This window comes from Muscardinus avellanarius (assembly GCF_963383645.1).
Source record: "Muscardinus avellanarius genome assembly, chromosome: 12".
NCBI lineage: Eukaryota > Metazoa > Chordata > Mammalia > Rodentia > Gliridae > Muscardinus > Muscardinus avellanarius.
Genome location: NC_137798.1, coordinates 11994851 through 12020093, shown reverse-complemented (window position 1 = coordinate 12020093; position 25243 = coordinate 11994851). Strand labels below are relative to the sequence as shown.

The following is a 25243-nucleotide window of genomic DNA, read 5'->3' as shown; positions in this document are numbered from 1 at the left end:
CCTGGTGACATCAAAACCACGTCAAGAGAACGGATTACTACAAGAATAGTCACCACTCCAGTGCCCACCTGGCTATGGATAAAATTAGACTCCCCAGAAGGTCCTGACAGCGGCTGCATCTGTAGCCCTGGCAAGATGACTTTGGGTGAAAGCCCTCCATTTTACACCTGCTGGCCTTGGTCCACAAAGCTCTTTCATCTGTCACTGTCTCTTGACTCGCTGGCTTTTCCAGGGAGCAATGAAACTGGACTTTTTATGACTATAATCTCACCCTTTAGTCTGAAAGATATTTGGAAATTATTCCTATTTAGTAACTAAAACATTTTTTTTGGTGGTACTGGGGTTTCTGGAAACCCTTCTACCTCTGGGCTACACTCCCAGATACCTATTTTTTATATTTTTATTTGGAAACAGGGTCTCTTAAGCCAGCGCGGCTGGCTTCGAACCTGTGTGATCCTCCTGTCTCCGCCTCCCGAGTGCGGGGATTACAAGCATGTGCCACCATGCCTGGTGTAACTAAAACATTTTAAAGAGAACATTTCAAGCAAGAAAAAAGGATTATTTTGCATAAATGCAAGTACCACTGTTAGAAATTTTAAATGAAGCCAGGCATGTGGGTACACGCTTGTAATCCCAGTACTTGGAAGGCTGAGACAGGAGGATGGCAGGTTTGTGGCCAGCCTCAACAACTTAAGAGAGGCCCTCCACAAGCTGTTTCCAAATAAGAAGTAAAATCGGGCTGGGGCTTTAGCTTAGAGGTAAAATGCTTCTGGGTTCAATCCCCAGTGTCACAGACAAAAAAAGAAATTTTAATGAAGTATGATTAATATGTTCTAACTAACTTAAATACATCCTAAAAGGAAAGCTCATAATGTATAAGGCCTATAGTTATTTTAAAAAATCATACTTTCTATATAACATAGAAAGAGAAAAAATCAGTAACAATGAGTGGCTATTGTGTTGATACTTACACATAGTGTTTTTTCTTTTTAATATGTTGTAAGGATATTACTAAATTGCTGCAGATCTCCACTGGCCTCGATCCTCCTGTTTCAGCCTTCCAAGAGCTAGGGCCACAGGCGTGTGCTCCCTGACACACCTGGCCCACACATATGATTAACACACAAATGAAGTTAGATTTGTTGGCACACACCTGTAATCCCAGAACTTGGAATGCTTGGAATGCCATCTTGGTGACGGACATGGTAACACACACACACACACACAAAGAAGGAAAGGAAGGAAGAAAGAAAAGAATGAAGGAGAGAAAAAAGAGAAAAAGAAGAAGAAAAGAGCACAGAAGAACACAAGACCTCCTGCTCTCCCAATAGCAGCAGCGCGGTGAAAGTGGTCGATGGTAAGGAAGGTCTCGGGTCATGATGCTCTCATCCTTCATGACTCATCTTCTGACTCTGCCGGTTTGGAACCGCAGTTTCTGTCTTAGCCAATGGAGACTTTCCTCCCAAATGGACTTATTGTGTGTGACTAATTTGTACAAAAGAAGTAAACGTGTAGAAAAATTTCCAAGTCCTCTGCTATTCGTTTAAACCATTTTAGACTCTCTTATTCCAACAGGGACGTCTACGCCAAGACACCGAGTCAAGATTGAAAGTTTACTTAAGAGATGGAGAGTCTACTCAGGGAATCACGTTAAGGTTGGTAAGAAAATGTAACCAAAACATTAACAACAGGAAGACTACTTCTTCTGGCACATAATAAATAAGTGCCCATTTAGGGACTTTTCTTATTTGCAACAGTGCTTTACGGTTTATAGATCTTTCCCGTATGCTTTACTGGGTGCTTGATTCTTACAAGAACTACAGGAAGTAATAGGTCTGGTATTAGCATTACCATGCTTCCTTTACCAATCCCCAATCAGAGGCTCAGAGAGAGTGAGCGACCTGCTAAAATCTCGTAACTGATAGAGTAGACAGCTGCTGTTGGGTCGGCCAATTTCCTTCCTCCTCTTGGTAGCAGGACTCGGATTTTCCTTTAGAAAAGGAACAATAACATGTGCCCCCACCCTGCCCGCAGCCTTTCCCTAACTCCCAGCAGGAGTATCTATTGTGTGTGGGCCACACTGAACCGGCAGGCTCTTCCTGTTCCTCTGGAGGTTGAGATGCAGACTGGTATATGGGTGAGTATGTGATCCAAGGAATTTGTTTCTTTTAAAGAATCAAATGCTAGAAGTGAGCTGGCCTGTTGGGAGCTCTATGGGCCATCAAAACCTGGGGCTATTTCCCTATCACACAGAGAGAACTGCTGGAGTGAAACCCATTGAGAAGAAAGCAGAGGGGAGAACTGGAGAGCTAGGAAAAGATTTCTTTCTTTCTTTCTTTTTTTGTGATACTGGGGATGGAACCCAGGGGCCTTCTACCTCCGGGCCACACTCCCAGACCTATTTTATACTTTATTTGGAAACAGGGTCTCATTAAGTTGCTGAGAGCCTCACTAAGTAGCTGAGGCTGGCTTCGAACCTGTGCAATCAATCCTCCTGTCTCAGCCTCCCAAGCACGGGGATTACAAGCATGCACCATCACGCCTGGCTCGAAAAGATTTCTGATTTCATTTGAGGGATGTGGAGAGTGACTCTTGACTCCTGGGCTTTCAAGCTCAGTGAATCCATAGGCTCCTTAGCTTAGAACGGTTCCCTAACTACAAATGCCAAACGGATCAGGTGCTTTCGTAGGAGATTTGCAAATCTACCCTCTTCTCATGGAGACGCAGTCCTAAATTCCCTCCAATTTTTCTTTTCTTTCTTCTTTTTTTTTCCTTCTTTTAGTACTGAGGTTGAACTCAGAGGTAGAATGGTACAACCCCAGCCATTTTTTTTTTTTTAAATTTTGAAACAGGCACCAGGTGTGGTGGCGCACGCTTGTAATCCCAGCATTCGGGAGGCTGAGACAGGAGGATCGTGGTTCACAGATAACCTCGGCTACTTAGTGAGGTCCTTTGCAATTCAGTGAGACCCAGTTTCAAAATAAAGAATAATAGTAAAAAAAAAAAATAGGGCTGGGGGTGTAGCTCTGAGGCAGAATGCTCCTGAGTTCCATCCCTAGTACCGAAAAAAAAAAAATTAAAAATGGGCAAATGATCTAAACTGACACCTTAGCAAAGAAGGTAGATAGCAAATAAGCATATAAAAAGATGCTCAACAGTCATATAAAATCAGTGAATTGAAAGTTTAAACGACAATGAACTACCACTACATGTTTGCTATAATAGGCAAAATCGCTAACTGGCAGCTCTAATCTGGGAAGGCCATAGAGCAACGGGAATTCATGTATGTTGCTGGTGGGAATGCAAAATGGCACAGTCACTTTGGAAATTTCTGATAAAACTACACATACACTATCATCTTCCAATCCAGAAATATCACTCCTTATCTACCCAAATTATTCGAAAATTCACTCATGCAAAAAACTGTGCATGCATGTGTACACGTGCAAGAGCGTATACATAATGTGCACAGACACCAACAAAAACCACACACAAATGTTTATAGCAGCTTTATTCATAATTTCCAAAACTTAGAAGCAATCAAAATGTCCTTTAGTAAGTTTATGTATCAGCTGTGGTATGCTTATGCAATGCAATAGTAATCGGCACTAAAGACATTTGAGCTATCAAGTCCTGAAAAAATATGATGGGAAATGAAATCCATGGAGACAGTAAAAAGATCTGTGGCTGCCACGGATTAGTGGGAAGAGAGGGATTGCAAGGAGGAGCACAGAGGGCAGTGAAACTATTCTGTATCAAGCTATAATGGTGGCTACATGAAATTTTACATTTGTCAAAACCCATAGAATATACAACATCCAGAATGAACTCGAACTTAAAATGATGGATTTGGGTTGATAATGAAGAATCAAGGTGGGTTTGATTGCAACAAATATATTATTCTGATGAGGGAGGTGTGCATGTGTGGGGACGGGATATGTGGGAACTTTATACTTTCTGTTCAACTTACTGTGAACCTAAAACTGCTCTAAGAAATAAAGGCTATTAAAAATTATTATCAAGCCGGGCATAGTGGCGCACGCTTGTAATCCCAGCATTCAGGAGGCTGAGACCGGAGGATCGCGGTTCATGGACAGCCTCAGCTACTTAGTGAGGCCCTCTGCAACTCAGTGAGACTCAGTTTCAAAATAAAGAATAAAAAAATAGGGCAGGGGGTGTAGCTTGGAGGTTTAATGCCCCTGGGTTCTATCCCCAGACCCGCCCCCCCCCCAAAAAAAATATATATATATATACTGTGTTTTCTCAGACTGTCTCAGAAGAAAGACTCATCACTGTCACCTGTGATAGTCATTGGTGATCCTCCCATTAGAGTTTTCTCCCTCCCTTTCCAGCAGGTGCTGGGAAGACACTTCTCCGCCCTGGATGTCAGGTGTAGCCACGTGCAATGAATTGTGACACGTGTCATTTCCAGACTGATGGCTTCAGGAGTCAGCGTGCAATTTGCCGTCTTTCTTCTTCCCACATGGCTAAGGGTATTCTTCAAGGCGGAGCGCTGGAGGAGGTTGCTCAATCATTTCTAATGAGAGCATCAGTGTCTTGGAAGGCCAAGGATTATGGACACAGCTATGTTAAGCATCAGGAAGCTGCACTCTGCTTCTCTGGACAAGGGCCAGGGATGTTTCTGCCGCTAGCAGGAGTGGTCGGCAAGGGCTGAGCCACACAGGCTCCTGCAGATGCTCCCAGGCATTGTTTTATTTTTAAATTATTTTATTTATTTATTTTTGCGGTACTGGGGATGGAACCCAGGGGCATTCTACCTCCAAGATACACCTTCAGCCCTATTTTTTTATTCTTTATTTTTGAAACAGGGTCTCACTGAGTTGCAAATGGCCTCACTAAGTAGCCAAGGCTGCCTGCGAACTGTCTCAGCCTCCTGAATGCTGGGATTATAAGCATGTACCACCACGCCTGGCTCCTAGACATTGTTTTAGAAACAGGTCTGGCTAAGATGAGGACTGAATTTCTGTACAGCAACTATTGGCTTCATATAAATACATATGTATATGTGTGTGTGTGTGTGTGTGTGTGTGTGTGTGTGTGTATTTTGGTACTGGGGAACCCAGGGACATTCTATCTCCAAGCTACACCCCCAGCCCTATTTCTTATTCTTTATTTTTTGTTGAACTGGGGGTGGAACCCAAGAATTCTCTACCTTATGGGCTACACCCCCATACCTATTTTCATATTTTATTTGGAAACATGGTCTCACTAAGTAGCTGAGGCGGGCTTCAAACGTGCAAGACCCTACTGTTTCAGCCTCCCGAGTACTCAGATTACAAGCGTGCGCCACCATGCCCAGCTTTTTATTCTTTATTTTGAAACAGGGCCTCACTGAGTTGCAAAGGGCCTCACTCAGTATCTGAGGCTGGCCAGGAACCACGATCCTCCTGTCTCGGCCTCCCAAGGGCTGGGATGACAAGCTGTGTCACCACGCCCGGCTCTTGCTGCATATTTTACAATAGTGTTTCTGCAAGCTGCTTTTCCTGCCTGCACTACGTAAGCTTATTGCTTCCAACTAAAATTGTTTCTTCCTTTGGAGGCTCCACTGTCTTTTCTTTTGTTTCTCGTTGCTGTGCCAACCCTCTTCACGGATGCCATGAGCGGCGTCTTTGAATGAAGAATGGGGCAGTGCCCTTCACGACAGACCTGGATGAGTGTGTGAAGCCCTGAGCTGTAAGAGTTTCTACTCTAGCATGGTCTGGCCAGCCCTAACAGAGCACCTAATAGGCTTCTTCTAGTGACTCTGGAATAAAATAAAAGAGATGAGTTGGATTTCAACCTCTCATTTTGGCAAACTACATTGTTTATTTGCAATTAGAAGTTTGAAAAAAACTTGGCTTATATTTTCATATGTAAGATGTTTCTAGTAGTTGTGTTCATTTTCTAAAATTAAAAAAAAGCCATTGCTTTTGATTTCATACATTTTATAAAACTTTTTGGTGGCAGAGTTAGGAGAAGGTGTTGGCGTAACAGTGTATATAAAAATATGTTCGTTACATAATGCAAGGAAGGAATGCTAGAAAGTGTGGCAGAATTGCAGTAGGCGGAAGTATTTTAATACTTTGTTAATGTGAAAGAATATTTCTCATGTAGATATAAAAGTAGCTAAAATTGCTGGAGAAAATATTTCTTCAGGTTGGTTAACCATAAGTAAAATGGCAAGCTATTTTTCCTTGGTGCCCAACTTTCTTGATTTTCTAAGTACATTTCCTTTCTTTCCTCTTGATTATTTTGTAAGAGAATTATCTTATATGAATGTGTCCACATTTTCTTTTTTTTATTTTAGGGATTGAATTCAGGGGCATTCTACCTTCAGGCTATACCCTCAGCCCTATTTTATTTTATTATTATTTTTTTTATTTTGAAACAGAACTTCACTAAGTTGTTGAGAGCCTTGATAAGTTGTTGAGGTGGGCCTTGAACCTGAAATCCTCCTGTCTCAACCTCTCCAGTACTGAAATTATACAAGCGTGCACCGCCATGCCGGCATGTGTTCACATTTTCAACACTTTGGCCCACCGGAAGCATGAGGCCATGGGCGGTAACATCTTTTGCCTGTGTGTCTTCCCCCTTCTCATCAGTTTTATCTGAAGTCTGGGACCTTATATCTTTTTCAATAGGATATTTTGTCTCCTGCCCCAATTCTTTCTTCTGCTTTTGGGAAGGGTGCAGAGATATATACAGAGTAGGGTGGCAGTGAATGCTTATCAAAGAAGTAGGTCAAACTGGGAGATTTATTAAATATGAACATATTCTAAATATAAAGTATCTGATCCATAAAGGGAAAGTATCTGATCCATAAAGGGAGTAGAAAACATTAATAGATTAATGGTTTTCTATACATGAATCTCCTACCTACCTTCTCCCTTTAAGTTAGCAAAAATAAAGACTATAGGGAAATTTAAAGAAAACAGGAAAACTAAAAGGTGGATAAAGTTTTTAGATATTTACTGCATTAAATTTTATCTTCCTTTCTTGGATTTCTTTTTCTTTCTTTTTTTTTTCGTGGTACTGGGGGTGGAATGCAGGGTCTGAGCTACACCCCTCAGCTCTATTTTTTATTCTTTATTTTGAAACAGGGTCTCACTGAGTTGCAGAGGCCTCACTAGGTAGCTGAGGCTAGTCGTGAACTGTGATCCTTCTGTCTCAGCCTCCCAAATGCTGGGATAAGAAGTGTGCACCACCACACCAGGCCAGGATTTCAAAATCTTCAAAATCCAATGGCATGAGGCCAGGTGCAGTGGCTCACACCTTTGGTAATCCTGCTACTTGGGAGGCTGAGACAGGAGAATTGTAGGTTCAGGGCTAGCCCTTGAAACTTAGTGACCCTCAGAAACTTAGTGAGAGCTTATGTCAAAATAAAAAATTAAAGAGGGCTGAGGGTAAAGCTCAGAGGTAGAATGCCCCTGGGTTCAATCCCTAGTACCCTCCCAAAGAAACCAATGGCCTTATTTTTATATGAATATATATATATACATATATAATGAAAAAAAATATATATATATGTAGCTGGGTTTGGTACCACATACTTGTAATCAGTACTTGGTAGGCTGAGACACGAGGATCACAGGTTCAAAGACAGCCTCAGCAAGTAGTGATACTCTCATCAATCTAGTGAAATTCTGTGTCAAAATAAAAATAAAATAGGGCTGGGGTATAATGCCCCTGGGTGTTATTCATATATATTAATTATTTATATATATTATTTCTGGATATTGTTTTATTTGAGTATTGTCTTTTAGAACTAAATTATTCAAAGCTGTATAACTACATTTAGTGCTATCTTTGTCTTCTTAAATATTTTTGGTCTATCAGACTATGCAATATCTCTCTCCATCCGACTATGCAATCTCTTTCTCCATCCGGTTCTTCTACTAAACCACTTAATCTCTGTTACTTTTAATCTTCTTTAAAAAAAAAAAAACAGTTAATGCAAGCCGGGCGGTGGTGGCCCATGCTTGTAATCCCAGCATTTGGGAGGCTGAAATTGGAGGGTCATGGTTCACAGACAACCTCAGCTACTTAGTGAGGCCCTCTGCAACTCAGTGAGACCCGGGTTCAAAATAAAGAATAAAAAATAGGGCTGGGGGTGTAGCTTGGAGGTCGAATGCCCCTGGGTTCCACCCCCAGACCCGCAAAAACAAAAACAAAAACAACAACAATAAAAAACAACAACAGTTAATGCCTTGAGGCTCTTGAGTCTGGAGTATACTTTTACTACACTTGGTGTTTTTCTCTTGCTAGAACACTTTACTAGTTTTCCTGGGGATACATTTTACCTGAGCTTCAAAGTGCCTTCCATCCATTTCCTTTAGTCACTCTGAAAGCTGTCTAGCTGGGCTGGGACGTAGGTGAGTGGTAGAGGGGTTGCCGAGCGTGTGTGAGGCCTGGTTCCATCACAACACTGCACACACACAGAGTTTCTCTAGTTATTATTTCCCAATTGTGTCCAACAAAAACACACATCTCTGATAGGCTGAAAAATGTCCCCCATACCTTGAGCTGTCTACTTTTGCTATAGTTTGGATCTGAAATGTTTTTAAAGGCCCATGTGCTAAAGGCTTGGTATCCAGCTTGGTGCTACTGGGAGGTGCTGGATCCTTTAAGAAGTGCGGCCTGTGGGTCTATAGCACCTTGGGGCCAGTTTTCATACAGGAATAGTCCTGATACACTGTTCTGGAACAGTAAGATAGCAAGTTTATGTTGTTTTAATCCACCAAGTTTGTAGCAAGTTGTTACAGCACTCATAGAAATGCAACAACATTATGACCATTACAGTACTTCAGGTCTAGACGTTTATAAAACCTAACACTTTAATGTCCTGTTAAAAATTTTTGCTATGAGCCAGGCGTAGTTGTGCACGCTTGTAATCCCAGCATTCGGGAGGCTGAGACAGGAGGATCGTGGTTCGAGGACAGCCTCAGCTACTTAGTGAGGCCCTCTGCAACTCAGTGAGACCCTGTTTTGAAATAAAGAATTAAAAAGGGGGCTGGGGGTGTAGCTCAGAGGTAAAATGCCCCTGGATTCCATCCCCAGTACTGTAAAACAAACAAACAAACAAACAAACAAACACTATGAATAAATCTTAGACTAATTCCTGGCAGACAGAAACCAGGAGTTTTACTTTTGTTTTTTTTTTAACTCTCCATAGTGCCTGGTCCAGTCTTAGGTATTAGATGTTTGGAATGAATTATAACTTTGGTGCATAAAAGAGAATGGGGAAATGAAGGGCATTTTGAAAGACATAATACAACTCATCAATTTATTTCCCTGAAAATGTCAACACTGTTTGGTCCTTTCACTGGTACATTGTAATTATATTCCATAGTGAGGTTCAGTGATAGAAAGGTCAAGCACATACCCTCAGTGGACTCCATCCACACCCCCCCCCCCCCGCATGTCCCTGAGTCACAGAGATACTTGATATATGGACATAATATTATTTGAACTGCTCTCTTCCTCAGTCCTCCCCCATCCTCCTTCCCTCCCTCAGTGCCCTTTCATGATTCTCCTGGTCTCTCTCTTCATTTTTCTTTTCTTTAAAACATTTTTTTTATACTGGGGATGGAACCCAGGGGCATCTCTGAGCTATACCCCAGCCCCAGCCCAATTTTTTATTCTTTAGTTTGAAACAGGGTCTCATCACTGAGTTGCAGAGGGCCTCACTAAGTAGCTGAGGCTGTCCTCAAACCGTGATCTCAGCCTCCCGAATGCTGGGATTCCAAGCGTGCCCACCACGCCCGGCTCTCTTTTCATTTTTCTGAGGTCCCTTTGTTCTCTCTTTTCTTGCAGCTTCCAGGTATGAGAGAAAACATACAACCTTTGATTTTTCTGAGACTGGCGGATCTCACTTAGAGCAACATTCTCTAGTCCCTGGAATAACATATTTTTTCCCTTTATGGCTGAGTAAAATTCTATAGTGTGTGATTATAAATGAGCACAACCACTATGGAGATCAGTATGCAGGTCCCTTGAAAACTAGGACTGGATCCACCGTCTGTGCCATTTCTCGGTATCTTTCCCAAAGAATTAAAGTGAGAAGACTATAGTGAACCATGCACACCCATGTTCATTGCAGCACAAGTCACAATAGCCAAATGATGGAGCCAACTTAGGTATTTGTCATCAGAAGAATAAAAAGTGTGGTGTATACACAACGTTTGCTTTACAGCTCGGTGTCACACACAGTGCACGGTCCCTGTTTGTTTAATGAAGGTGAACACAGAAGCACTCAACAAATCCCTGATGCATTGGGCTAATGTCTGTGAGGAAGGAAAAGGAGAAAAAAAACAGGATGGGTCTGGAAGAATGTCCTCTTTGTCTACTTCTCTGGTTAGCTTTGTCACATTATGTTAAAGTGTTAAAAAAGAAAAATTTCCTTAAAACAGAACAGAAAATGAAAAAAATCAAGCAGGACGTAACAGCTTAATTTCATCCATCTAAATTCAAATAACCAGAAGTGTTTTTTCTTCTTTTTCTACACTGGAGATTGAATTCATGGGGTTTCTTAACTCTGAGCTACATCCCCAGCCCTTTGAAAGAGGGCCTTACTAAATTGCTGAAGCTAGTCTCAAACCTGTGATCCTCCTGTCTCAGCTTCCCAAGTATTGGAATTGCTTGTGTGCACCACCATGCCTGGCCACATAATCAGTATTTTAAAAACCCATGTAATATGCTTACTACTATGCTGAAAAAGAGGTTACAGACAACTCATAGGACATGGGTTTATTTATTTATTTATTTATTGGTGGTACTGGGGTTACCTCCGGGCTACATTCCCAGACCTATTTTTATATATATATATTTGGAAACAGGGTCTTTTAAGCCAGAGCTAGCAGCTGGCTTCGAACCTGCACGATCCTCCTGTCTCCGCCTCCCAAGCGCAGAGATTACAAGTGTGCGCCACCATGCCCAGCTCATGGGTTTATTTTAAAGGGCTTTGCTATCTCACTGGGAGATAATACTAACAATCACCTAAAGCTCCCAGGCAATTTATCAGTGCCATACTGTGTGGTTCGTATTTGGGGGGATTATAGATATTTGGAATTGGGGGCTAGAGAATCAATACTTCATTCATTCACCAACTGTTTACTGAGAAATATTTGGTTCTCTGTAAGAGTCTCTATTTGGAGCTTGCAGTGTATTGAAAAGACGACACAGGAAATAACCAATACAAGCATGGATTAAGTGCTAAATAGCAAGAGTATGCTTTGTCGTTAAGAAATGTTATCACTCTAACTTCTGAATGAGGGGAAACACGATCATGAATGACTTTGTTTTATTTATTCATTTTTGTGTTACTGGGGATTGAACCCAGGGGCATTCTACCTCCGAGCTACACCCTAGCTCTATTTTTTATTTTTATTTTGAAACAGGGTCTTGCTAAGTTGATAAGAATGTCACGATTTGCTGAGGCTGTCCTTGAACCTGCAATCCTTCTGTCTTAGGTTCCCAAATACTGGGATTACCAGCATGGGCCATCATGCCCGGCATGACTGACTCTAAATTAAAAGTGTTACTTAGAAGCACCTTGAAAGATGAACAGGTCTTTAGGAAGAGTAGAACAAACCAGGAATGGTAGCACACCCCTGTAATACCAGTACTTGGGAAACAGATCCATTACAGAAGTTTCAGAGAGGAATCAGTTTCCTTACCTTTTCAGTTTCTGGCGGTTATCAGAAATCTTGGCTTGAGGCTCACTTCCTCATTCTTCAAGGATAGCAATGCTGCACCTCTCTGATCATTCTTCAAAGTCACATCTCCTTCTGAGCTCTCTTGTTTTCTTCTTTCTCTCTTTCTTTCCTTCCTTTCTGGTGGCACTGGGGATCGAACCAAGAGACATTCTATTTTAACTCCAAGCTACACCCCCAGGCCTACTTTATTTTTTATTTTGAACCATGGTCTTACTAAGTTGTGGAGAGCCTCACTAAGAAGCTGAGACTGGTGGAGAATCTGTAATACTCCTGTCTCAGCCTCCCAACGATGTACTGGGATTACAAGCAAGCGCCACCACGCCTGGCAACTCTACCAGTTTTAAAGAGCCTTGTGATTATATTGGGCCCACAAAGTAACCCAGGCTACTCTATTTTTAAGGTCAGGTAATAAGCAATCTCAATTTCCCCTTTGCTATACAACCTTACATATTCATAGGTTCCAGAGATTTCGGCTGTGGACATTTTTGACGAATGATCATCTGCCTACCTTGGGTAGTAAGGAGGAAATGATCTTGAGTGGAAAAGTGACTAAAAGAGGAAAGGGTGTGAATATATTGAAAAGGGCAAGGGGAACCAGTGTGTTTGAGGCTTGACATGATCGTGTGTGTGTGTGTGTGTGTGTGTGTGTGTGTGTGTGTGTGTTTTACTGGGGATTGAATTCAGGGGCATTCAACCTCCAAGCTACACTCCTAGCCCTATTTTTTTTTTTTGAAACAGGGATTCCAGGCGCCCCCACCACGCCCCACAACAGTATCCTTTTGAAGACAGCTTTGGCTGCAGAATTGAAATTTGAACAATCCGGTGTGGTGGGCACGCTTGTAATCCCAGCATTGGGAGTCTGAGACAGGAGGACTGAGGTTCGCAGACAGCCTCAGCTACGTAGTGAGGCCCTCTGCAACTCAGTGAGACCTTGTTTCAAAATAAAGAATAAAAAATAGGGCTGGGGGTGTAGCTCGGAGGTAGAAGGCCCCTGGGTTCCATCCCCAGTACCGGAAAAAAAAGAATTAAAAAAAAAAAGAAAAAGAAATCTGAACGGGCAAATTTGGGGAGCAACATTAGGAGGCTACGACAGCACGTCCCCCAGCTCCAGTGAACTGACCAGGAGCAGCGACCCGACCCAGCAGTGACGTCTCTAGACCGCGTCGACTGACTGTGACGTCATCGCCGACGCAGGGGCGGCGCGCCGGTCACGCAGTTACGTGCCCCAGTCCGGCGTCTTCCGCCGACAACACTTCCGTGTGCGACTGGCGTTTCTGTCCGGCCGGGCGCTGGAGGCGTTGAGTTCCTACTTCCTGCATCTGACTTCCAAAACGACTACCCTTCCCGGTCCCAGAGCCATGAGTGTCCCTGGGCCACAGTCCCCGGACGGGGTCCTAGTCGGGCCACCTGGCAGCCTGGAGGCCGGCGAACCGACGCTGGGTACGTGCTGTCAGGCTGGACCCGGGGCCCGGGAGGGGCGAGGGGCCGGGACCCCAAAAGGTGGGGCGGGAGTTTGCAGCTGGGGTTCCCCTGTGGCAGCGCCCCGCGCAAGGGGTCCAAGGCCCGAGGGAAGAGATTTATGGGGTGCAGTTGGTGGAGGTTGATGGCGAGATCATTCTAAGCGTATGTTGAGTCCTGCACGCTGTTGACATTTGTCATACTGTTAGTGGTTGGGGATGAGTTCGCCTGAAAGAGGATGGGTGTAGAGTTCAGAGAAATCCCCAATATTGGCCACTTATGGAATGTTTTGTCTTGCTCGGTGACGTGGTCTCTATCCTTTAGCAGCCTCTTTTAACCCGAGTTCCAGGAGAGATTTAAGCATTTCTGCCCAAAGGCATTCGTTGAACGGAATGAATTAATTTGCTTCCTTCAGACTGGTACCACTATCCTTGGGAGAATTGGGAAACTATTCAAAAGCATTTACGGTGTTCTCTGGTTCATACCAGGGACCCTCGATGAGAAAGGCCTTGGGACTTTGGGATCAGCCTTTAAAAAATAATCTCCTATTTCAGAAATATGGGGGTTGCCCCGAAAGAGTGCTTTCAGCACCTACCTGGTCGTGCTCTTCGGTGATCCACACTTCACATCTTAAGTCGCTTCTATAAATAAGGTGCCCTTGTAGTATATATTTGCAACCTGGGCCACTTTCTCTCACTTGCTCCTCTTGTCTGCTGGATACTTTGATATGGTGGTTTTGCACAGATGCCACATATAACGTGTGCATAAATAAAAGCAGATGTCTGATCTTGTTAATGGTACCTAGTTACTCACATTCAAAACTTTGAAATTGCTTGTGACTCTCTCCTCTGGCCTTCTCCCTTTATTTATTGTAGCAGATTCTACTATGCAAATGTCATCTCCTTTTTTGTATCTTTACCTTTAACAAAGCAGTTGTGAGACAAGTCCACCTCGAGTCTTACTATTCCATCCTGTCTTCCCTATGTTCTTACATCACTGCCCCCAGGATCAAGATGCAGGCACATCATTCCCCCTGTTCAGAATTTTTAAATGGCTCCTCACCACGTATAAACAGAAGTCCAGACCCATTCGTTTGGCAATCAAGGCCCCTCATGGGCCAGTCACTCAGTGTTACAGATTACTATGCTATGCTGGAGACATCCCATGCCCCTGACGCCTCACCCCAACTCCCCTATCATAAGCAATCCTTTTTACATGCTGTTTCCTTTATCCACATCTTGGCATTACCACTTCCTACCCATTTGGAAATATTTCACCAGTAGATTGTTGGTTGGAGTGTACAGTTTTAAATGCATTAAAACTTTTTTTTTTTTTTTTTTTAGTGGTACTGGGGGTGAAACCCAGAGACATTCTAACTGTGGGCTACATTTGGCTGCAGTGTGTGTGTGTGTGTGTGTGTGTGTGTGTGTGTGTATTTTGTGGGTCTGGGGATGGAACCCAGGGGCATTCGACCTCTGAGCTACAGCCCCTGTCCTATTTTTTATTCTTTATTTTGAAACAGGGTCTCACTGAGTTGCAGAGGGCCTCACTAAGTAGCTGAGGCTGTTCGAGAACCATGATCCTCCGGTCTCAGCCTCCCAAATGCTGGGATTTCAAGTGTGCGCCACCAATTCCGGCAACTACACTATATCTTATACTTTATTTGGAAACAGGGTCTCACTAAATTGTTGAGAGCCTCACTAAGTAGCTGAGGCTGGCTTTGAACCCATGCGATCCTCCTGTCTCAGGCTCCCAAGAGCTGGGATTACAAGCGTGCGCCACCACGCCTGGCTGCATAAAAATTTTAAGAGCTGAGTTTTGAATGCATTAAACTTCTTGTCTCAACTGTTTGCTTCTAAGAATTTATCTTAAATAAATTGTTGCAAGGATATGCAAAGATCAGCTAGAAAGTTCACTGCAGCATTATTTGATAGAGTAGAAGGTAGAAATAACCTAAATAACCCATCCCCAGGGCACTGGCTCAACAAACTGGTAGAATTCTGTTCTGTTAATAAGAATGTAAGCTGGGTGTGGTGCCGCCTGTCTATAATCCCAGTACTTGGGAGGCAGAGATAGGAGAATTGCAGGTTCGAGGACAGCCTTGGCAATGTAGCAAGACCCTCATCAACCTAGTGAGGCCTGCTTTTTTTTTTGGTGCACTATATTCTCACGTCATAACGTGGATCATGTTGACAATGGCAGATATTCACACAGTACTTGTTGTCGCCCTCCTTCCCCTTTTCCCTCCCTCCCAATACTGAGTGTCCAGGTTAACAATGTTATATTTGTGTGGATACACATATTCCAATATACCTTTTCCATTAATGATCTCTGCAGAGATCAGCCTTCTTCCTCTCTTACCCTTCCCTTCTGGCTTCTCTGAGGTTTCCCCTCCATTATCTAGAGTCCCTGTGGTGTCCACAACACTCCCTAGCTTGAGCATATTAGTGAAAATGTACATCCCTTCTGTTTCTGTGCTTGGCTAATCTCACTTAACATAATGTCCTCCAGGGTGAGACCTGTTTCAAAAATAAAAAATAAAAGGGGCTGGGGGGTGTATCTTGGAGGTAGAATGCCCCTGGGTTCAGTCCCTGGTTGACCTCTCTCCCTCTCTCCCTCTCTCTCTCACACACACACATAGAATGCAGTATACACATATATGTTGCTGAAGGAAAATGGCCAAGATGTACATGTGAGAGACATACATGTGAGAGATATACATGTGAGAGATAGATATACATGTGAGAGATAGATATACTGTGAGATATACATGTGGTATCATATTATATCATATCATTCTGTCGCAGAACCGTATGAGTTGCATTTTACTTGTGATAGACTATGCTCTGTTGCTACTAAGAAACTCCAGAGTGGCTCCTTGTGGAGTTGGGGGAGAGGGATGTTTGGACTTTTCAGTCTGTGCCCATCTCTGTAGTGTTTTGAGTTGTTATAATAAGTAGCACTAAGAAAGGAAAAACAAACGACAAAGTCATTCATTCTTTCAGCCTTGGCTCGGTTGCTCACACTGCCTTCAGGAGTCATTCCCAGACTTCTCTAATGCCACGCACTGTACTTTGTGTTTCCCTGTATTGTGCTCTCCTAGGGAAGGGGATTTGTTTTATTTATTGCTTTTTTGTCAGAAACTGGTATATGGTCTAGATGCCCAGCAAATAATTCTTGTATGAATAGGGTAAGTGCCCTTTCTTCTTCTTTAATCTTTGACAAGAAAGTATTTAGAGCGTAGCAATTAAAACACGAATAAAAACACGAATAACAGACTCATCCAATCATTTACCAGAAGACTGGGGTGGGGTGAGGGAATGGGTCTGTGAATTAAATGTATATGCATTGTAAGGGAAATGAATTAGTTGTTAGGCTTTAAAGTCGAAATATCTTTATTTGGGCGTGTCTGTTCATCTGTAATACTTTGTGTTTTCACATTTACTTAAACTCATTGTACTGTTCAGCCTTAAGCAGTGCAAGTATTTGCCAGATACAGAAGGGCATTAATGGCACTGTATTCCTATGTGCTCTCTTTTTCTCACAACAGTGGGAAATGTGTATGTGTATATGTATTTATATTTACATTATATATTTATATACATTATATTTTTATAGTCTTTCAATTTCTATTTAACTCTTTCCCGGTTAAATGTTGCCTTACACCTTTAAGGATTCCAGAGTTTGTTCACGTGTTTCTCGGGGTTAAAGTAAAAATTATACCATTTTTATTCTCATTTTCTGAAAGCTTCTTTTGAACATGACAGCGTGTTGTTTTCCTCAATTTTGCCAAAACTTGAATCTATGATAAAACTCTTCTTAGAGAAGTTATGTGATAAGCGGTGTTTTGTAATAAATGCATTCTAGAGAGTGATCTAATTTGATGTTATGGACAAAGAGGTGTTTCAGAGCTTCATATTAATTATAAATGCCTTTAAGGTACAATTTTAGTAAAGGGACCATTTTACTCTCATTAAACCAATGAATTTTATAAAAGGAAAGAATACCTGTAGTTGGGAAAGTGCTTACATGTTCTCAGCTCCACTGTGGGTCTTCTGACCTGTGGTTTCGGAACCTCCTTTGAGTACTGTGACAATTTAAAAGCTTCCTAAGTTTGACTTTTTTGGGGGACAGGTTTAAACGACACTTCTCCCGATGAAGGGTTAACGGAGGACCTGACTGTGGCAGACCAAGCTGTGGAGCGGCTGGCAGAAGGATTGCTTTCACACTACTTGCCAGACCTACAGAGATCAAAACAAGCCCTCCAGGAACTCACGTAAGCTAGCAAAGAGCCAGAGAGGCAGGCACGCATTTCCTCTCTGTCATAGTCCTAATTCACTCTAATTGCAAACAGTGTTAAGGCCTAATATTTTGTAACACTTAATCATAATTGAGTATTTCTTTATCTTTCCAATGGGAGTAGAGGAGTACACGGTCATCTAAATGTAAAAAGTGAAATGAAAAGAGTGATTTCTTCCAGGAGATGCTTCTAAGTCCCTTCTAGACTCGGTGATTGGTTTTGGTATCATTATCATTTATTATGATAGGTATACCTATATTTATTATGAAGGTTATTACCTACTGGGGATTGTGTGGGATGGGGTACATGTGTTTCTGAGTTGAAAAATCGCCTCCACAGAACTCACACTTGTTATATATATCTTTTTTGAGCTGCCCTGTTTCATTCCTAGTAAATAACTCTATAAATAAACGATTCAATGATGTGTTAAAACAAAAGAACAGGATAAGGTAGAGCAGAACTCAGAATGGGATCAATATACAAAAATATATACTCCTGACTTCTCAGTTCCCACCCAGAGACAGCTGGCTTAGCTTTTGCCTCATCCTGGGTCAGCTCCTCTCTGCATCGCCCAGGCTGACCTGTCATTTCTTTCTCTGGCGGGCCACTTTAAACTGGCTCTGAGTGCTTCTGTTGTTCTGACCGACCCTTTGAAAACTTACTTCAGAAGTCCATTATGGAAAAAAGAGGGGATAATCAACAACTATATCTGCTTTATAATTTTTAGTAAATCCTTTTTTTTTATAATCTTGGCTGTAAGGTGCTAAATGAACATAAAAATGGCACTGTGTTTCCCTGTGAGCGGCGCACCGCTACGGTGAGGGTGTTGGCAACAGACTTGGTTCCCTGGCAGCCCCAAGGGAAGCCCTCTTCTCTGTAGTGCACGGCGTGCCTTGTATTTCGATGCCAGTCAATCCTTGTGCCAAAAAATCATAAAGATTGTGTGTGGGAGTTTGGATGAGACATGACAGACTGAAAGGAAGACTAGAAGCAAACTGTATGTGGCTAACATTGTATTTACATGAAACTGGAAACCCAAGTTTAATGGATGACATGGGCCAAAATTTAGTGCTTTAAATAACCTCATTTGTTTTTCTAGGCACCCAGATGATGATGGTAGTAGAGTCTGTTACTCTATCTTGTCCGTGTTCGACATATCTGCCATTTATTTACCACGTCTTAATTCTCACACCAACCTTATGAAGTATTTAATATTATCCCCACTTACGACTGAGGAAACTGAGGCCCGAGAGAGGTTAAGTAATTTGGCAAGATCATGTAGGTGGTGGTAGAATTGATGATTGAACACGACGAACTGGTAGTTCATACTTGAGTGCTAAGGAAAGGTAATTAAATTTTAGATAAGAGGAAAAGAGAAATGTTTCCTAGTGGCTGTGTAATCTGCTTCACAAGGTCGGTGTGAGGATCAAGACACGGTAAAACTGATTCTAAAGTTTATATGGGAAGGCAAGGACCTAGAAGAGTAACACAATACTGGAAAAAAATAAAATTTGTAGATTTACACTACTTCACATTTACCATAAAGCTATATAAGTCAAGATAGCATGGTACTGGCAAAAGAACAGATGCACTGATCAATGTAGAAGACAGCCGGGTATGGTGGCACATGCCTGTAATTCCAGTAATTATAAGGCTGAGACAGGAGGATTGCAGGATGGAGGCCAGCCTCAGCAAGTTAGCAAGTCCTGGTTCAAAGTAAAAAAAAATAAATAAAAAAGGACTGGGGACTTAGCTCAGAGGTAAAAATGCCAACCCCAAGTACCATTGAAAAAAGAAGAAAATATAGAAAGAAATAGAAGGGCCCTTAAGTTGACCCACATAAATAAAGTAAAAAAAAAAAAATATGCAAAGCCAAATAAGCCTTGCAGAAGCAGTACATTTCCAACTTAATTTCTAACCCTTAGCTTTAACCAAGATGCATGTGATTTTTTTCATGAATCACACTTAACATATGTACATTTATTTTGGCTATGTGCTTTTGTTTTAGACAGAACCAAGTCATATTATTAGATACACTGGAACAAGAGATTTCAAAATTTAAGGAATGTCATTCTATGTTGGATATTAATGCTTTGGTAAGTATGATTTTGTTGATGTAACTTAATGATGATTTGTTTTAGAAATAGCTGGGTTCATCCTCCCAACCATGTACTTGTGTATGTTTAGAATTTTCTCTCTAATTTTAAAATTTAGAGATTGTCTTCTTAGTAGGAAACCTCGATGGACTTAACTAGAACTTCCATAGTCTTGACTTGTTATCTTTCAAATGTTGAACTTGTAATAGGAAATGGAACTTCTTTATGAGTCAGGAGCAGATGTGGTCATAATTGAAGACTTACAAAAGAGAACTAAGCTGGCATGGTGGCACACACCTGTAATCGAGTACTTGAGAGGCTGCGACAGGAGGGTCAGGCTTGAGGCCAGCCTCAGCAACTTAGTGAGACCCTGTTTCAAAATAAAAAAGTAAAAAATAGGGCTGGGTTTAGAGGTACAATGTTCCTGGATTCAGTCTTCTCAAAGTACAGTTTCTCTTTATCAATTACATAGTTTTTTTTTGGGGGGGGTGTAGTCTACCTTTGAGATACACCTCTGAGCCCGTTTTTATTTCTGTTTTGAAACAGGGTCTCACTAGGTTGCCGAGAGTCTTGCTTCTTGCTGAGCCTGTTCTTGAACCTGTGATCTTTCTGTCTCAGCCTACCGAGTGCTGGGATTACAAGTATGTGCCACCGTGCCTGGATAATTACAGGATTACATGTTTTCTTAAATTAGAATTTTATTTAATTGTATAGCATATTTGTAATGCCATAATAAATGAATGCCGAGGCTGAAATGAATACTTTGAAAATGATCAGTTATATCCTTAATATAGTTGAATAGTTGAATGTCATTAGTAGCTCTAGCTTTTTAATGAGAACAGATCAGATACTCTATAAGAAAAGGGAATTAACAAAAACAAGGAACTTGTCGCTCCCTTCCTTTTCTCCTTGAACATTAGAAGTAGCTTGACTCCCATGATATTGTAGGAATTTGTACATGCAGAATGAATGGACTTCATTAGGCAAATGTGGTTAAGCCAAAGTCCGTCTTCTTAGCACTAGACAGAGGGCTGTTGAGTAAGTACAGCGTTCTCTGTGCAGTGGTCCCTGGCTTGTGAAAGGCCGAGCAAGGCTGCCCTGACCTGTTTGTGATCCTCACCGAGCTCACGCTGCAGGAGGGTGGGTGTTTGTCGAAAGAACGAACGGATGTTGAGTGAGCAGATGTAATACTGTTGCTTCGTTCTGAAGGGGCAGAAACCGAGTCTTCATTTTCCTTCTTCCCCCAAGAGCAGTTGCTTATCATCTAGGACTGGAGCATGGACGGGCCTGGGAGAGGGCGCGGGTCTGGAAGCTCCGGGGCTCATCAGGCTGTGACTTTGTTTGTGGCCACAGTGAGGTGGCGAAGATCTCCACGGACACGTCTCCCGTTTCCTTTTGTTCTGTTTTGTGTCTGCAAACAGGGAGCTCCCCCCTTTTTCTCTCGCCTCTCTAGGCTGCGCCACCCTCCCTTCTTTGCCTGCCTTGAGACTTGCTCTCGAGCTCTGAGGGCTGAGACGTAAAGTGTGTACTTGCAGCTCCCGGGAAAGCAAATCACGCTTGCTGGGTCTGCCCTCAGCCCATGACACCACGAAACCTGTCCACCATCCTCTCGGGAATCTCTGGCCACAGCTCAGGTTTTCCTGATGAGAGTAGACATCATTTAAACTGTTCTCTGTGCCTTAGCGGGGGTTCTTCCTGACAAAGTCAATAGAGAGTAAATGAAACGGATAGCATTATTGGATAGTTTTACTTATATCTTAGGATTATAGTGCGTGCGTGTGTGTGTGTGTGTGTGTGTGTGTGTGTGTGTGTGTGTGTGATGCTGGAGACTGAACCCAGGGGCATACTGCCTTTGGTTTACACCCCCAGCCCTGTTTTATTTTTTGTTTGGAAACAGGGTCTTGTTAAGTTGCTGACAGCTTCACTAAGTTGTTGAGACTTGCTTTGAACCTGTGATCCTCCTGTCTCAGGCTCCCCAGTACTGGGATCGACGCCACGCACCCCTGTGCCTGGCTTATATTGCCTATCTTTAAAGCAAAAATGTTGTCTGTTTTCAATGTAATATAAATGTCTATTTTATGATGAGTAACTTTTTAATTGGCATGAACTGAATTAAATGTTTTCAAAATCCTACTAATGAGCCAGGCATGGTGGTGCACGCTTGTAATCCCTGCGCTTGGGAGGCGGAGACAGGAGGATCGCGCAGGTTCGAAGCCAGCCGCGCTGGCTTAAGAGACCCTGTTTCCAAATAAAACAATATAAAAAATAGGTCTGGGAGTGTAGCCCAGAGGTAGAAGGGCTTCCAGGAACCCCAGTACCACCAAAAAAAAAAAAAAAAAAAAAGAAAAAGAAAAAAAATCCTACTAATGAAATTTGTATTTTGGCATTTAAGATGTAGACATAATTAAGGCTTTAAAAATTGACTGAGTTAGGAATAATGAAGTATAGTTTAGGCATTCTAGACTCACCCATCTTGATGTTTCAGTCTGTTGAACTTGACTTTTTGCTTTTCCATTTAAGTTCTCTGAAGCTAAACACTATCACGCCAAGTTGGTAAATATAAGAAAAGAGATGCTGATGCTTCATGAAAAGACATCGAAGTTAAAAGTGAGTTGAGAGTTCTTTTGCATCTTTACACAAGTAGAAGTTTGCTTTTCCTCAGTATTTTTTTAAACTTTATATACCTCTATTTTACAATAACACACTTAAATCATGGCAGTTTTTTCTTTCAAAAATTGGGCTGATAGTATATCCTAGTGGTAGAGTGCCTGCCTAGCATGCGTGAGGCCCCAGATTTGATCTGATCCCCAGAACTACAAAAAAGAAAACAAAAAAGGCATTATTTTTTAAACCTCCCTCTGAGCTTCTGTTGGCTTGGCTGGTGGGCTAATATTCTCTGGATATGTAGCTACAATTCTCATTTAATAAGAGCTTAAAGTAATAGGTTGCTTTTTCCCCCCTCCAATCCAGGGGGCCTTAAGTTATCCAGAACAAATGCAAAAGCTTAAATTTTAAATGTGCTTTGATTACCTCAAATTAAAGCATTACTTTTTTTTGTGTGTGTGTGTGGTACTGGGGATTGAACCCAGGGGGCATTCTACCTCCAAGCTACACCCGCAGCCATATTATATTTTTATTCTGAAACAGTCTTGCTAGGTTGGTGAGAGGGTCACTACTTGCTGAGGCTGTCCTCCAACCTCAAGCCTTCCAACCACTGGGATGACAAGCGTGCACCACCATACCTGGCTGCATTATTACTTTTAAATTAGATAATAAGCCAGGCGTGGTGGCGCACGTTTGTCATCCCAGCATTTGGGAGGCCGAGACAGGAGGATCGCGGTTCACAGACAGCCTCGGCTACTCAGTGGGGCCCTTTCAACTCAGTGAGACCCTGTTTCAAAATAAAGAATAAAATAAAGGGCTGTGGGGGTGTAGCTCGGAGGTAGAATGCCTCTGGGTTCCATCCTTAGTACTGCAAAAAAAAAAAAAAATTAGAAAAAATTAAACTATACCCTATAAGCCCTGATAATTCTCTTGTTTTTTAAATTTTTTTTCGACACAGAAAAGAGCACTTAAACTGCAGCAGAAGAGGCAAAAAGAAGAGCTGGAAAGGGAGCAGCAACGAGAGAAGGAGTTTGAAAGGGAAAAGCAGTTAACGGCCAAGCCAGCCAAAAAGGCCTGAAAAGTTGTGTTTCTGCGTGTTTCTACCCTCTCCGGTCCTCTGGGTTTAAGAGGCCCTAAGTGTAGAGTGGGGTTCAGGTCGTGCCTTAAACATCGTGCTCGGTTTGGGAATCCTTATCCAGGCTTGCTGTCTCCTTGCCTTCCTTTCAGCCTTTCAAGAAACCCTTCTTTCTACATAATGCCACTTGGTTTTGATATTAATGTGCAGTTTTTCCAGCTTTTGTTTTACTTAATTTTAAAGTTCATTATTTTGGCCTGGGGTTCTTTGTAAACCAGAAAATGCTCTCATTATTATAAGAGACTAGATAGACTCTGAATAGTTCAAAATAAGTATGATTTTTTTTTTCCAGCTTCTTCAGTGTAGATTTAAACACTTCAGTCTCTTCTGAAATGACTTGCCTTTCCGATCATGCAGTGCTGATTTTGGTAATTGCTTTTTTTATCGTGTGTTAAGAAGAACTGCCAGTTGTTTAATCCCTGTGCCCCTGGAGAAGAGATAGTATAAACCTTTGTGAAGAAAAAAATGTATATGCAGGAAATAATAGCACCTTAGACAAAGGCCAGGGAGCAAGATGCGGGTAGATGCTTGTAACCATATCTTCTCTGCTTCTTAGTGTTGCGATTATGTGGCTTTGGGGTTTAAAGTAGATTATACCCGTTCCTAAAATTTGGCAGAGATGGCAGAGCGATCACATGCTCAGATCACTCATATATTTATCAACAGTCCCCACACACGGAGATATAGTTTCTGTGCTTTTAAAACTCCTTAAAGTAGAATGAAATGTACCAACTACCTACTTTATAGATAATGATAAGATTGGTGGAAAATTAGTAAATAGCTACACAAAAGGGCAACACGATACCATTAGTGTCTCTGGAATTTTCCCCAGTATTGTATGTAGGAACTGATTATGTGAGTGAAATATTATGAAGTTCATATTGAGAGTGTATTGTCCTCTCTTATCTTAGTGTTATTTAACACCCCCCTGGTCTCCAGTCTCTACTCTATATGGACTGTATAGATCTTATAAAGGCATATGATTAAAATGCGTACTTTTGATAATCTACGTTACATTCGGGGGCAGCTGAAACCATTACCTCTGATCACAAATCAGACTGATACTGGAGAAAGCATTAGATTTAAGTTGGATACTAAGAACTGGTCTACTTAGAAGTTTAAATAGTTTGCTTGAAAGAGCCTTCTCCTTTAACGAGTGAGTTATGGTGTCACAATTCACTCGACTGTGACCTGCTATTAAGACTATGAATATGTTTTATTTGCAAAGGCTAAGCGTTGCCCGCTATCACTGGCTAAGATCATCTTGGGCAGAATTCCCTAGAGCCCGGAGGACAAAGCGGCCCGAGTTACTGAATGTACTCTTCTGAGGGACAAAGGCCGGGCCTTGTTCTCAGAGTGCTTTTGGACCAACTGTAATGGTTCTTAAAATGCTGGTTCCTGGCCACCACTCTCAGTCTACTGAAGCGTATCTGTTTCTTTGTTTTCTGTTCCTAAAGTTTCTGCTAGCTTATTCTGCTGCATCTTAGAGGAGGAGAGCCACAGGTCTGGTGGCCAAGCTCACGGTTTCCCACTCCATACTGCGTGTCATTGTCACCTGGGAAACTTTAAAAAAATACAGACATTTTGAGTTCTTACTGATTAGTTTTAACGTGGAGCCCATGTATTTATTTATTTTTTGCAGTACCGAGGATGGAACCCAAGGGCATTGGCACCTCTGAGCTACACCCCCAGCCCTATTGTTTAGTCTTTTATTTTTTTTTGAGACAGGGTCTCACTGAGTTGCAGAGGGCCTCACTAAGTAGCTGAGGCTGACCACGAACCACCATCCTCCAGTCTCCGCCTCCCCGATGCTGGGATTACAAGCGTGCGCCACCACGCCCAGCTTGAGCCCATGTATTTTTAGGGTGCTTCCCCAGATAATCATGACATGAGGAATCACTGGTATAGATTATGTTGTATTTTGTTGTTGTTCATA

The 25243-nt window shown here is 42.1% G+C and overlaps 1 protein-coding gene across 1 annotated transcript; it reads left to right on the top strand.

Moving 5' to 3' along the window:
- Window positions 1-13072: 13072 nt before the first annotated feature.
- On the top strand, window positions 13073-23250 carry BLOC1S6 (biogenesis of lysosomal organelles complex 1 subunit 6; the record flags this gene model as incomplete). The annotated part of the gene is made up of 5 exons (XM_080708149.1): window positions 13073-13154; window positions 17307-17448; window positions 19481-19568; window positions 22089-22175; window positions 23131-23250. The coding sequence occupies 5 exons, from the start codon at window positions 13073-13075 to the stop codon at window positions 23248-23250; spliced, it is 519 nt and encodes a 172-aa protein (XP_080564275.1).
- Between the last annotated feature and the right edge of the window lie 1993 nt (window positions 23251-25243).